Here is a 15,776-nt window from a genome sequence, read left to right on the forward strand (position 1 = left end):
TGCACACTTAAGACAAAGGAATTTTAGGGACTTTATTTAATTAAAAGGCAACAAGTTCTTTCAATTAAATAAAAGACTTAAGACAAGGTGGTCAAACCATATGTTATAATCAAATAAATAGAAGAGTGATGATTTAATCAAAGATAAGCAATGGATAAATTATGGAAATTTGCTAGAAAGGAAGCTCGTGGTCTAGATCGCCATTTTTGGGTGATTATAGTCAATATTGTTTTATTGGATTTGAACCAACATATGGCACAAACCAGAACAAAAACAAAACTACAAAAAGAACTCTAAAACAAGAAAGAAAAACTCAAACCAAACAAAAAAAATCCCCATAGATAGAAAATTTCAAAATTTGTGGTATCAATAGAATTAGGGGTTTAAGCTACAGGGATCCTCAAACCCAAATGAAAGCTTTTAGTTATACTGCATAGCCTAGGACCAAGGAACATGATCCTTGAATCCGCTTTCAAGGATCAAGGTCTTGAGATGCCTGACACTCTGATGTTTGATCTTAACAATAATTGGTGACTATTATCATGATTGAGTAACCATGATCCTCAAATTCCTTTTCGGGGAACGAGGGGCCCTGAAAAACTTAGAGAATATTTGTTGCTTCACAAGTTTCGAGGTTCGGGAACCTTGTGATCCCAAACCCATTTCGAGGGTCAAGAATCACCAGATCCCTAATACCCTGAAATACAAAAAACTAGGGCTTTTTTAAAATTTTGAAATCTATAAGTTAGGGTGTTCTCGATTTGCACGAGGGGGGAGGGTGATTCACTACCAAGATGACCAAACCACAAGACAAAACGAGACAAGCACAAAACAAGAGAACATAAACTCAAACAACAGTGACCCAACAAAATTAGCAAACCAACATAAACCAAAAGGGAAGATACCAAAAATAAAGCCTAAAAATAAGCAAGCACAGAGTCTCACATCTGAAAACCAATCAACCACACTCGCTAATAATTATTATACAGACTTTCAAATTTCTAAGATAATCACTATGCACCCTGGGGAATTTCACAATTTGAAAAATGTGAACTGTAGACAAAAGAGGTTTGAACTACTTTTATAGCCCTTTAGATGGGTTATCATGATGTTAGGGTTTCAAGGCATTTAACAATGTATGGACCACCCTAGACTGCCTAATGTAGAGCATCATACAAAATCCATCGGAGAACTTCAAATCAACCATGAAGTCCTAAGTAACAACATAATTCCTCCACTTGTTTAGAGGCATAACCAATCTCCAACCTTTAACATTGGGATCAATCTAGGATCTAATCATGTAATACTACCAAAGCATCAATTCCTGATTTTTGGCATCAAAATGACTAATACACCCTTGATACAGTTCATGCAAATATTATTCATGTCAACATACCTATGCAATAACCACCTACAATCCAACACTTCCAACCCCTTATCATCGTCCAAAAAGACAACATCATTACCAACTCTAATACTCCTATATCTACAACATTACCATTCCAATAACCTTCAATTTCCAATCATCAAACTAGCAATATTTAGCCCTATCAATAATATGCATCAACTTTTGAATCATATTCTTTACATCATTACAATACCAATGTCCATATGCAAACAAGATCAACAAATTGACCATATCTCTTCAAACATGAATGGAATCATCAACTACCTTCAGTACATCAATTATCAATGACTTTTATGATCAAACCTCACAAAAGATCAAAGACTTAAACTTAGGACTAACTGTCATTACTTGAAAATTCTAATAGTACTGCATTATGTTGCTCATAACTTACAAATCAAACAACGTTAGGAAAATCCCTTTGATGATAGTATAGAAAACTAGGTTTCCAACAACATATCCAAAAATCATCAAGATCCAACAGTTAAATGAAAAGTTAAGGCCTATGCGGAGAGACCAATTTTACTATCATAAAAAAATTCAAAAAAAAACTGGTGTTAATGTCATTGGGCTATCAAAAATCCATCATGTGCCATAACCAAGCAGTATTAAACCAAATACATTTCAATGAACTAAGAATCTACTCCAAAACCAAAGACCTGTAGACTTTTTGGCTAGTTAAATTTGAAGTTATAACCAAACCCTTGTGAGTAACCCAATTGAGGAGGGTTCCATGCCAATTTCTAGAATTTGTGTTTGATCTTCCTTGATCCTTCACAACCAAGTATCTAACTTGTATTAAAACAATGTCAACCCATCCTTAATCAGTTTCCAATAGCTTTTACGAAAGAAACAATTCATTTGCTAGCTTAAAGATGCAAGACAATCAGAGAAAAAATGTCTAATCATTGGATGACACTTATAAACTTGCATAAAAATGTTGCATTTAATCATTGATAGCACAAACTACTACTTTATAATGGTTCTCCATACAGTTGCCCTTCTTCCCATGCATTGACTAACCATTACATGGAGGATTACAATCAGAACCTTATCCAACTCCATGACTATCTCTAGATATAGCAAGACAATTAGAGGTATTTAATTTGGATCCTAGGATTTCACCCTCTTACTTGTCTGCTCTCCTTGAATTCAACTACTAACCATTATTTCTAATGTTTTGTGATAGTTTGGAACTATTTTACCACCTAAGATAGGCTAAAACTCATGTTAACAACTTTTGGTGTGACTTGCAAGATTTTGCAACTTTTATGCAATTTTGCAAATTCATTACATATGACCTCTAACTTTGAATGAACCCTCATATCATGTCCCAATGGACTACAAATGATTACCCTTTCATAGCTTGATTAAATTATTTGACACATTTGACCAATTTCAAGGCCTCTTTGGACAACATTGACATTTTTTACAATTTGGCTTCACATAGCCTTACATTTGGATTCAACTAACTGAGAATGACTTAAATACATCATGAATGACTCAAAATCTCTTAATGATTATTGAACTCTTCATATGCTCTTGTGCATTGGTGCTCCTACATCACTGTCTGCACCGAAAACGTTGTTACAATCACAGGTCTAGGCTCCAAGCTTCGTCGTGGGTCTAGGTTTCAGGCATCAGTGTTTCAAAGAACCATGAAATGATGATGATCCCCAAAGGCTTGCAACTATGCAACTCCTTGCCTTAGGCAGGAAAGAAAGGGGGAGGGGAGGAAAGAATGATGGGAAGGGTGAGGAAAGACGGGGAAAAAAAGCACACACACAGAGAGCTATCACCCAAGCATTGAACTATCGAGGACATGGTGTCCACAATCTCACTCACCCAATACAATTAGATGACAAGCACTGAACAAACTTAGAAAAGAAAAGACACAACAAGACAGCCAAGTCGAGAAGAAAAGGAGAAGTGGGGTGCCCATTTGGCCAAGTGGTCTAAATGCGGTGTGTTGTGGAGACACAACAAGAATATCAATAATTCAAACATAATCATCCAAACACAAAAGCACTCAAGTATCCATCATTTTAATATCAGACATTTCAAAATCAATCAATTCAGCATATCAATCCAAATCGTCAATTTAGAACAGTGAGTCAGAAATACAATTAGCAACAAGTATGATCAATTCCAGCAGCAATCCTTTATAAGATTTCAAGTAGTTTTTAAAGATTAGATTTCTAATCCACCAAGAATATTAATCAGCGAAGAGAAAATCAATCTAGCAAATACATCAAGCTTTTCAGTTTGGAATTCTAGAAAGTATTTGCAAATTATAGGAAGGATGAAATCTTTATCAGGTTCATGGAGTGGGCTAAGGGTTGCAAGGATGGGGTGCATCCATGCCCTTGACAAGCTAGGGACAAGGTCTTTGGGACTGTCACTGTTGAGTTAGGGATGGGATCCTTTAATTCAACTGTTTAGCTAAGTATTCCGAAATTTCAGATAATTCAGTGTTTGATCAACTTCGGGTATTGTGTTATGATCTATTGAGCTGAAAATATATCATACATTAGTAATCTTGGATAAAACTATTATCAGCTTTTATGAGTGAATATTATTGTTTAAAAGAATATCTCAAAACCAAATCATAAATAATTTTCACATCTCCATTCAAAAATGTTATTCTTTTTTATTTACATCTCATTACCAGTTGTTTTGCAAGGTTATATTAAATGATACATCAATTAGAGAAACAACATATGAATATTAAAGATTAACAGAAAAATCACATTAAATAGAAAGGATTTAAGAAAATGCACTGTTTACACAATTTGTTAGGTACTACAGCAGTACAGACTGACTTGATCTAACAGACATTAATATGCATGATCTTTGTCATATCATTATCTGTGTAGTCTGATACTGCTATCTCTTGGTCAGTGTATCTGTTGTCTCTCACTAGAACCATGTTCCAGCATCCTTGAGGCATTTGCATGTTGGGCACTTGTTTTCTTGTAAGACAAGACTTAAGCTATGTCTTCTATGGAAGTAAACCTGAAGTGGAGAAACAATTTGTATTTGTCAACAAGATGAAAATAGTCCATGGGCATAGAAAGTAAGTTTGGATGAAGGAAGATCCATGATAACACCAGCCACATTACCATCAAGTCTACTCCAACTACATTATCTTCCAAAGTATAAAATTGGTTGATGGTCTGTTAAGGGTCTGTATATACTTTTGATTGAACCATGGTACAGTCATGCTAGAACGCTTTCATTGCCACATCCTCACAGTTAGAAGTTGGAACTGATTTAAGCCCATCTGCAATATTGAAATATGTCTAAATTTGGAACTCCTTATATGGATCACTACGTATTCGTATTTAATCTCTAAATCCTTTTCACTAAAGAACTTCAATAGATAAAGAATTTGAACTCATTAGTCATTTATGCAATTAGAACAAGAAGATTCAGTTTCATTGTAGCACAAATAGTGGAAAATTTATTCAATAAACATTAGTTTATAAAATTTGGTAGTTTTACTATTCACTTCAATTGGTTCCCAGTTTGAGGGTTTAAAATGCCAGATATCTAGGACTTATTTAACTAAAAAAATTCTAATAGAAGACAATCAGAAGAATCTAGTGGGCAAACAAAATAGCAGTCAATGGTCCTGGCACATGACACAATTTCATTACCGTGTAGAAACAATGGTAAATCTCGTAGAGTTCCAGAAACTTGTATTGATATTAAGTTCATTACTTAATCATGAATTAAACTGCCAAGGACAACCGATCACAACAAGAAATAATGATATATAATAAATCAGAACGACAGACAATGAAAATCTGAAGAATCAGTGTGACTTGTTTAGAAATTACATATGCCATCGTATGATCAAATAAAAGGAATGTATAAGAAGATATCTGGCAATACAGTTTATAGGCTTTTCAACTGTATTATAATTCTAAAGGAGTTATTTTTCGATGATAAACTCCTTAATTTGTATACCTGTATGCCGTGCACTTGCCTGTATACTCAAAAGAACTTGATCCCCAACTTTCAAGGATGAGACAGGTATTGTTAACTGTTGCACTTCCCCATCTATATACAAACGTTTGGGTTAGATAGCCCAAATGATTTTTGAAAGAAGATTATAGCAAATAAATAAGAATACAATTTGGTTAATCAATTCCAATAAAATACCAGAAGATGGGGGACAAACTAAATTGACTGTTTCTGCATTTTGCAAGAGAATACTGCACCTCGGAACTTCAGCACATTCAATCTGCAAATATCAGGACAGAAGATTTCTAAATGTTCTTTAACTTAAAGAGGCAACTGATGTAAGCCTAGAAAGAAAAGATAAAACTTTTACTCTAGGAATATTTTTGATGCAAACTTTTCTCTAGTACGTTCATCATCAATCTGTGATTTAATCATATTGCCAAATCTTCAAAGAGCAACTTAATTGAATGAAAAATGACTAATTTTTACTTTTGAATTTTGGACATCGAATTTTATCATTTTCCTTCATAAACAAATCTAGGTGCTCTTGTGCTTGGTGAACGAATTCTGCATAATTCCACACTCATGGTGAATGTTGTAGAGATATCGATGAAAATTGGATGTGATATAAATTAGACAAATGTGTGTCTTCCATCAAGATTGTACTGTCCTTTATGACAGGCTTTGCTAATGTGGTCTGGAAGTTGACAAACTTCTCTAAACATTTAGTGTAGTTTCCACTACAAATATACCTCACAACAATACCTTTTCACCAGAAAAATGAACTAGACAAGAAGGGGAAAAAAAGCAAAGATACTCATCTATGGAGGCTTTTATTCTTCAATTCCACTATTCTCTAAATCTTCAAACACTAGTCACAATGCCAGTGGCAGTGCTAGTGTTGGGCCAAGGGTACACAAATCCATATTGAATTCATCTACTATACAACATACTACAAGTTCCCAACTATTCTCTACTGTACAACATACTACTCTCTATTCTCTATTGTACAACTATTCTCTATTCTTCAATTCCACTATTATCTAAATGCTCAAACACTAGTCACAATGCCAGTGGCAGTGCTAATGTTGGGCCAAGGGTACACAAATCCATATTGAATTCATCTATTGTACAACATACTACAAGTTCCCAACTATCACTTAAGAGCATGGGTTGGAATACAAACAAGCATGTAGCTATAGCTCCATTCCATTTCACATAGCCAGGTAACAATTTATTTTAATTAAATTTGTTATTTGATTTCTTTGTCTTGTGAATTCTTAAATTTAGGGGATTGTAGAATTTAAACTATAAATTTTAGAGAATTAATGTCTATTTACTTTGTTTTAAGTCTCCTTATGGGGAAAATCTAGTAGATGCCATTACTTGCGGAATGGGATTCAAAGCCCCAAATGTTCAAGAAAAAGAGGGCTTCATTTTGGCTAAAAAAGGTAGTCAATGTGAAGGCCAAAATTAAAAGGCAAAGTGAGATATGGAAGTGGAAAGGTTTCATAATCATGAGTGATAGACAAAAATGAGTAGCAAACCATTGTTGAATTCTCACGTTTCTTTGTTAAGTGGTCCTTCATAATATCAATCAAACTTTTGTTTAAGTGATTAATTTTACCATTTTAATAATTTCCTTGTTTCTTTAAGTGACAGTTTTCTTGCAATTCATTGATTTTTAAAGAAAAGCCTAACGTTCCCTTTCAAGAAAAACCTAAGTTAGCCAATTCTCCCCCTGGTTCTTCTAACCAAGCAAATTTTGAACCGGTCCTTGGTCCTGGTCCTGATTCCATCCTGGGTTCCACTTTAGTTCGAATAGGCTGGTTCCTCCAGGCCGAACCGAAGTCAAACCAGGGCAGATCAACTACAAACCAGGTCCAATTCCAGTGAAAAAATCCATAATTTAATGTAGGAAATGATTATTACAGATTTTGAATAAAAAACTTTAACATTACAAAACAAAATTAGTTGAAGTTCAGATATTAATTATGCTGAAGTTAAGATATTAATTACATAAAATTAAACTTGTCTTCTTCCAGTGAAATTTGCATATCCAATTGCTGATAATGACCCCTGTTTGATTAATTAGAAGCTTTGTATAGTGATACATCATATTTCAAACATTAAACAATATCTTCAATAGGTGAAGGGAATTGCAAGCTACTTATAGAACATTTTTCAAGTAGGGTGTTGATTACAAACAAATAAGCTCTTTGTACAATGAAAAGTAACAAGCATTTGACAACTTGGAAAGCAGGAATGTTATTAATACAGCTGATTCCATTGACATTGGCACTGTTTGTGAATCCACTAATGCCTTTGATGATGATGATGATGATGATATAGATTTAGATAAAAATCGATTAGATGATTGAAACTTAGTATAAAGTTTTTAAGTGTTGAAAGTCAAATCAATGATACTTGAACTCAATATTATTTTAGTGTTGATAATAGATATTATACTACAATTACAAGTTTATAGTGTTTTGGTTGTTTTTATGATACTATGTGGCATTCTAATCTAAATTCATTCTTTTAAGCTGCATACATGTGTGTGTGTGTGTGTGTGTGTGTATTTTACATGTTTTTGTACTAACAAGCCGAAAACCCATTTCAAAATCTTGTCATACTAGTGAACCCGTTCTTCGAACCCGAACTCAAACCGGTAGCTTAGGGAAAAACAAAAAATGATGATTTCCTTTGTGGTTTTTAGAGGAAGCATTGGCTGAAGCTGGTGAAGAAAATGTTGTACAAGTATTTATATAGACAGTACAAAAAACAATAGTTCTTTTAGGTAAACTTCTTATGGATAGGCACACACTTTATTATGCAATTCTTGCTCATTGCCTTGATCTCATGCTAGAGGATCATGGCAAAATCCTATGAATCAAAGGATATGAGCATGGTAAAAATACCTATATATATATATATGACCATGCTCAAGTGCTCAACATAATGAAGCAATGCTTCACGGTGCATATCATTATAAAAATCAAATTGTTGAGTCCAAATCTTGTAATTGTAATTAAAATTGAGCTTCATTTATGTCGCAAGTAATTTTGCTTAAGTAATTAAGTAGTTGGTAGGAAAGGTTGTACCAAAAGTCGTGTCAATTGGTATTAGTAACCAACTCATTCACTATATGTAATACTCACATGGAATAGTTTGGGATGGTAATTTCGGAACTATCTTTGGTATGGATATGTAACTTGGCTTGGTACAATCAATAAAAGACATTTTACCATTCTTTGCATTGTTCCAATTACTTAGATAGATGTGATAGTAATATTGTGAATTATATACATTGCATATGCTATTCGTATTATTCTACCATATTGGCATAAACATTTTTGATGTCATTGCCTAATTAGAACCCGGGGTATGGCAGGCAGAAGGAAGATGGATGTATACAAGCAATAATAACAGATAGTTATATTGAGGAAGACGAGGTGACCAGAGAGGACCAATTGACACGAGACTTCATGCACGTGTGGGACGTAGCGATTGATGAGTATGTCTGGGAGGAGGCAGAGCAGAGGGCCCTCCTCACCAGTATGGTACGTGTCCAACTCAATGGAACAAGGATGTGTACAATCTTCTAAGAAGTCTTCCAAGGCTGCTCACACAAAGGATGGTAGTAGTAGAGGAGCAAAGAGAGGTGGACCTGAGAGAGAAAAGGAGACTAGAAAACATTGCAATGGTTCTATCAAAGGACCCAGAGACAGGAGTCCAGAGATACTAGTAATCGAAGCACAAATCCTCGGTGGAGAAATCGAGGGACACAAAGAACCATGGAAGAAACTACTACCTCCACATTTAATGCCCCTCCGATCCAATAAAGACAAACAATGCAGGAAGGATGCCCGATTTGAAATCACTGAGGAAGACATAAGGCAGGCTTTCCTGGCACAACAACTAGGAGAGAGGAGGTGGCGACTTCACAACCTTGCCCAGAAAGTACAAGGACCAGAGCGTACTCCTAGTGAGGACGAGGAACAAAACTTAGAAAGAGAAGTAGCAAAATCATTAGAAAGTACAGTAAGAGGAATTGAAAGGCTAGCTATCTTAGAGGCACCTATCTTACAGCACACCAAACCAAAAACCACGGTAAGGTGAGAATCCCACTTCCACCAAGTAGGAGGAAGAAATAAGAATGGGAATATGGAAATTTTGCAAACTCCGAGAGGAGAGGAATAGGGGCAAAAAATCAACAAGAGAAAAATGTCGAACACACCGAATAAACAAAAAGTTCCTAAGTTCAAAGGGGAAGGACCAGAAGATCTCATAAGACACTACAACACGTGTAACCATTTGGAAAGAGGGGGAGGCAAGATGATGGGGACTATTGGTTGAAGGCCTTTCCTACCACCCTACGGGCAACAGGTAGTGGCAATCAACTAGTATATGGACTTGGCGGACACAAAAAGGGCCACATGGGACACTCTAAGGAAAGTCTTTGATGCAGAATTCAAATTGTTAAGAGACAAAGAGGTGGTCGCCAAAATATATAACCCCCGCCAAGGGAAAAAAGAAAGTATGCAGGTATACCACATGAAATTAAAGGAATTGATAGGAAAGTTGGACAACAAACCAATTGACAAACTAAAAAAAAGATGGGTCATTGAGGGATCAAGTTCATCTATCCGAAAGAAGATGAAAGAAAATGAAGGTGGTACCTCCATCTATAAAAAGGCCTGCAATGGGGCTATGGATACTGAGAGCGAAATAAAATGTCTAGAAGTAAGAAGAAAAACAATGATGCCAACAACAAGGAAGAAAGTGAGGAGGAATCAAAAATGATCCAATCCCTTTGCAAGGACATGATGTAGATGATGAAGGAAAGTAAAGGAGAGAAGGAAGTCAAAGGCGGCAAGGAAGTTTGGTGTACAAAATGTCGTGGTGAGGGTCACACAAAGGTCAATTGCCCGAAGAACTTGTTTTGTGACATCTATCAAGTAGTAGGACATTCCCTCAAAGAATGCCCATACAACTTGAAAGTAAGAAGTGCACAAATACTCCTCACAAGAGAGCAATCTACACCTCCCACTACTCTAAGCAACACAAATTTCGATGCCTTCCCTAGGGGATATCGAAACACAAAACGAGGAGGCAATGGCAATATCAATCCACCCCGCAATGGCATCTAGTACGACGAAAAAGACCGCCCAATGATTCAATGTCTAAGGTGTAATGAATGGGGGCACTTTGCTCGACACTGCCAAAACAATGGGGGGAGTAAGTTGTACAACTAGTGCGGCCCACATAACCATGAAGAAGTGGATTGTCCTAAAAGAAAAGCAGTCAACATGTTGGAAGTTAAAGAAACAGAGGAACAAGTTATGGCAGTCACTCATCTACAGGCCAAAAAAGCTTCCTACCCTAATCCCCAAACAGAGAAAGAATGGTTCAAGGAGGCACGGATGGCGCTAGAAGAGGAAAAACACCAAGAGAAGGTAAAGTCTTCAATTCGATCTGTGCTTAAAACCAATATAATCAAACAGATGTTGCAAGATACCGTACTAGTAAGGGTGGCCGAGCTACTAGAAACCTTGTCGCAGTTGAAGGTAGCAATCTCTAAGACAGGAGAAGATAGCATCAAAGAAGACAATACTTCCAAGGAAGATGATACCAAGAAGAAACAAGCATTAGAAGTCTAAACAATGATAGAACCAACACTCTTTGATATAGGGATGGGAAGAACCCCTTTCATAGTAGAGATTGAAATCATGTGTCACCGACTAGCTAACACCATAGTGGATGGAGGCTCTAGAGCGAGCGTGCTTCCTGAAGAAACTTGGAGAGCATTGGGTAAACCCACACTTTGGCCACCTACCTTCCACCCCGTGGGAGCACACTAGCACAGCATCAAACCCTTGGGTACACCAATGGGCCAATAAGTAATTATTGGCACTCAACCATTTTTGCTAGATCTTGTGATTATTACACTCGAGAAGAAAGGGTATGATGCCTTATTAGAAAGGGAATGGTTGGTGCTAGCCAAAGCCAACCATAATTGGAAGTGGATCACGTTGTACATCAAAAGTGAAGGAAAGAAACATACTATCGACTCGCAAAACTAGGCAGTAAGTCAGGAGTTTGCATCGGATTCGAAATCAAAAGAAAAGGGATGCGAGGAAAAGGGAGAGATAGAACCAAACGAGGAAGGCATCCTGAGACTTGGGAACAATTCGGAAGATGAAACAAATTCTCTAAGTGGATTATATCATTGGGAAATGGAGGAGTACGAGGTGTTCAAGCCAAGCAGTAATATGCTGAAAATTTCTGAAATAGAGAAAAAGGAGGCCACATACCCCAAGGAGTATAAGGAATACAAGGAGTGGTACTCTTAGATGATACACCAGCCTACCAGTGTAGGCAAGAAGTGAAGATTAAGTACAAAGAACCAAGGTTGTAGAGCTTAAATTGGGAAATCAAAAGAAACCAAAGCCCATAGATTAAAATCTCTCCGAGAAGTGGTAGATATCTCTACTCTCACGAGAACTTTTGCAAAACGAGAAAACTTAAGGTTTCTGGCGAGAAATTCAACCCGAGAAGACCTTAAATTCTTGCCAATAAGTTGGCTACTTCTCTACAATAATTGCAAACTTCTTGTGATAACTCAACTACTTCTCTTGGGCGGCACTAGTAAAATTGGCACACCCTATGACTTTCCCATCATTGATTATTTTCCAATTTTGAGTGTTTGGAGGAGAAAAGGGTTTTGGCAAAGAGATATAGTTTGTGGGTGCCTTGTCGACCAATCACAAGTGGATTTGAACTAGATTCGAAGCAGATTCTAAGAGATTTTTCAAGCAAATCCAAATGCACAAGTTTTCTATTTGTTTTTTCTTATTAGTGGGAAGGGGAAGAGGAAGATGTAGATTAGTTTCATATTTTAATTGACATTTGTATTTGCTTATCTTTTTACAAACACAATTTTCTATTTCTAGTTTGCTTTAGAGTTTAGAGCCTCTGAATATGGCTGCCAACCATTGACATTCCACATAAGGATGTAGATTTATTGCATATTTCATTTACCGCTTGTTTGGTTTTTTTTACTCATTTACTAACTCATTAGATGCGTATTCTTATTGAATTTTGCACAAAATATGCATTTCTAACTAAATTGAAATTATTTTTAAAATTCTCGATATTTTTTCGTGAAGTTGTTGATTTATCTTCGATATTTGCCAAGAGCTTTATTTTTTGCCTCGATGATAAGTAGTAGAGAACGGGATTTTGAACTATGCCTGAACCTATAATGATGGGGGATGACTAGGACCCAATTCTTAAAGTAGCAACACTTCAAATATTCCTGGAATACAAAGATGTCTTTGTGTGGACGTACAAGGATCTTAAAGGAGTTCCACCAAAACTGTGTGAACACAAGATACCACTAATGCTAGATGCACGGCCAGTACGGAAGCGGTCGTACCGTATGAACACAAATTACATCGACAAGGTACAGGAGGAGATCAACAAGATGCTGGATGCAAGGATTATTTTCAAGGTACAAATCAATGAATGGGTATCCCCAATAGTCATCTCATTGAAAAAAAAAGCAAATCAGATCAAGATATGAGTGGATTTTTTATGTTTGAATACAGTAACAATAAAAGACCCCTTCCCTATACCCTTCATAGACACCATACTAGAGGAGGTAGCCAGACACATGATGTACTCGTTCATGGACAGGTTCTCCAAATATAATCAGATCAGCATAGTAGAGGAGGACAAATTGAAGACTACCTTCATGGTACAAAATAGGGTATATACATATAATTGAATGTAGTTCGGATTATGTAATGCCCTTGCAACATTCCAAAGGATTATACTTCATATATTTGACAGAACCAACAAGCAACTTCGAGGCATTTCTAGATGATTGGTCCATATTCAGTGGGAAGGAAACCCATCTACCAATACTATGAGTGTATGGAACGGTGCAGGAGGGCACAATTAGCCCTAAATCTCAAGAAATGTCTCTCCATGGTACCCCAAGGTAAACAGTTAGGGCATATTGTATCTAAAGAGGGACTAAACCGGATCTAGACAAAATCAAAGTTATTGTCAAGATGGAGAACCCCTAGGACATGACTCCCGTAAAATCTTTTTTGGGTCATGTATGCTATTACAAAAGATTTATTAAGGGGTTCACTGAAATTTCTATGCCACTGGAAAAGCTTACATGGAAGGGAGAATAGTTCACATGGGGGGCAAAGCAAAATGATGCGTTGAAGGAACTAAGACAAGGTTGGTAGGGGTACCAATATTGGTCTACCCTGATTGGAGCAAAGCTTCTCACATACATGTGGATGCTTCAAATTTTGCCATTGAGCAACATTGGCCCAGGCAGAAGCAGAAGGATTGGACCACCCAATCTACTTCGCAAGCAAACTCCTCTCAAAAGCAAAAAAAAAAAAACTACAGTACGACGGAAAGGGATGTGTTTGGCATGATGTACTCAATACAAAAGTTTCGCCACTATCTCCTTGTCGTGCCATTCACTTTCTCTATAGATTACCAGGCACTCCTCTACCTGGTCAATAAACCAATAACTCAAGGGAGAGTAAGCAGATGGCTCCTCCTACTCCAAGAATTTACATTCAAAACTGTAGTATGACTTAGACAAACTCATGTTATGGCCAACCATCTTTCGAGAATAAGGTTGAGAGAACCAGCAGGTGGAATAAATGAGGATTTTCCGGGTATGCATCTTTCCCAAATTGTTGTACTTCTAAGCTACTATGAACAAGTAGAGAGATATCTATCCATGGCATCCTTTCCTCCTGAAATGACAATGAACAAAAGGAGGTAGGTGGCCTTGAAATGTAAAACATTTCAACTTATGGAGGGGCTATTGTGTAAAATGGGACCTGATCAAGTACTTCGAAGATGTGTGATGGAAGAAGAGATACCAAGTGTACTGGAAGAATCTCATGGTGGATTGGGAGGTGGACACTTGGGCCTAGATGCTACAGCAAGGAAGGTGCTTTTAGCCAGCCTATGGTTGCCAACATTGTACACGGATGCCAAGAAACAGGTAGCAAGATGTGATACGTGCCAACAAACAAGGAAGCCAATGAAAAGGGACTCCATGCAACTATTCCCTTCCCAACCCCACAAGTTGTCTGAGTAATGGGGACTCGACTTTGTAGGGCCATTAAAGACAAGTATAGCCAAACATTGTTGGTACAGTATAGTTTTCACAAAATACTTTAGAAAATAGGTGGAGGCAAGGGCCCTCCTCAACAACATGACAGTCAGCATAGCCAAGTTGTTGTATGAGAAAATTGTTACAAGATTCGGGATACCGATCTTCATTACAAGTGACAGAGGGTACACTTTGTGAACCAGGTGATAAGAAACATGACACAAGATTTTTCCATCATCAACAACTTGTCTAGTCCGTATTACCCACGTACAAAAGGACAAGCAGAGTCCAACAAAATCTTAGTATCATTATTGTACAAAACTTGCGAAGTAGAGGACGATGATTGGGAAGAAAGGCTACCAGCAGCCCTATGGGCTTATCGAACCTCCTACAAGGTCACTGGAAGCACGCCTTCCAAATGATGTATAGTCAAGAAGTTGTGGTACCAACAGCATTCATTATACCAAGCCTTAGAGTAGCAATAGAAAGTAGATGGGGGAAAGAGGACAACTTAGGGGAAAGACTAGACAAACTTATCAAACTAGAAGAAAGGCAGATGATAACGTAAATGGGCGACGGAGGTGGCACAATGCCACAGGAAATACTGGCAAGATAAATATATCCAGAAAACGAATTTCTAGCCAAGGCAGCTAGTTTTGAAGTATAACGATCGTAACGAAATCAAACTAGGAAAGCTTAAGGTGAGGCGGCTAGGATCGTAAAGTAAGAGAAATTGGTAGCAATGGAGCAATAAAATTATCTTCCCTAGATGACAAATCAATCAAGAAACCAGTAAATGGGTCTATGTTAAAACTTAAAAGTATACCTAGCATGACATACTGAAGGCATCAATGAGTTGGGTTACGCCACAAAAGGAGGACAGACACTAGGACAAAATAAAGAACTTGAAGATGACCTAGTCATCACGAAGGAACCCTTCAAACTGTACATTGACTAGAACAAATCTCTCATGGACCCAAAGGAATGAATGGTTAAGGAGGTAGAAGGGGTGGCAATCCCAAGCATCCACAAACACCTAACAAATGCATTGTTTGAACCTTGTAATGTCCCCTTTTTGGGACATTAGAGAAATTAAAGACAAATTATATATAATATTAAAATTGACTTGGAGATCGTGGACTCAAAATATAAAAGGTCAATTTAATATTATAAAGTGGGCTAAAAAGGACACGGAGAGATAAGACGAGAGCCCGAATGGGAGTCGAAGAGTCATAGTTGTGA

The 15,776-nt window shown here is 37.0% G+C and overlaps 1 protein-coding gene and 1 long non-coding RNA gene across 5 annotated transcripts in view; both read right to left on the reverse strand.

The window, feature by feature from the left end:
- Nucleotides 1–4,139: 4,139 nt before the first annotated feature.
- LOC149579622 (uncharacterized) lies at nt 4,140–4,688 on the reverse strand. The gene is made up of 2 exons (XR_016352480.1): nt 4,528–4,688; nt 4,140–4,420 (listed from the first exon to the last, which is right to left on the reverse strand). It is a non-coding gene; the product is annotated as an uncharacterized LOC149579622 (long non-coding RNA).
- A 473-nt stretch (nt 4,689–5,161) lies between these two features.
- LOC149579623 (3-dehydroquinate synthase) overlaps nt 5,162–15,776 on the reverse strand; it is a 99,571-nt gene continuing 88,956 nt past the window's right edge. For all 4 annotated transcript variants that reach the window (XM_089786160.1, XM_089786164.1, XM_089786171.1 and 1 more), the window contains 2 exons: nt 5,573–5,654; nt 5,162–5,470 (listed from right to left, as the gene is read on the reverse strand). In XM_089786160.1, coding sequence (XP_089642286.1) covers nt 5,343–5,470; nt 5,573–5,654 — 210 coding nt within the window. In that variant the 3' untranslated portion in view covers nt 5,162–5,342. The remainder of the gene's footprint in view (nt 5,471–5,572; nt 5,655–15,776) is intronic.

Source organism: Cupressus sempervirens, chromosome 1 (assembly GCF_028749045.1).
Source record: "Cupressus sempervirens isolate cs-2001-9-10 chromosome 1, ASM2874904v1, whole genome shotgun sequence".
Classification (NCBI taxonomy): domain Eukaryota; kingdom Viridiplantae; phylum Streptophyta; class Pinopsida; order Cupressales; family Cupressaceae; genus Cupressus; species Cupressus sempervirens.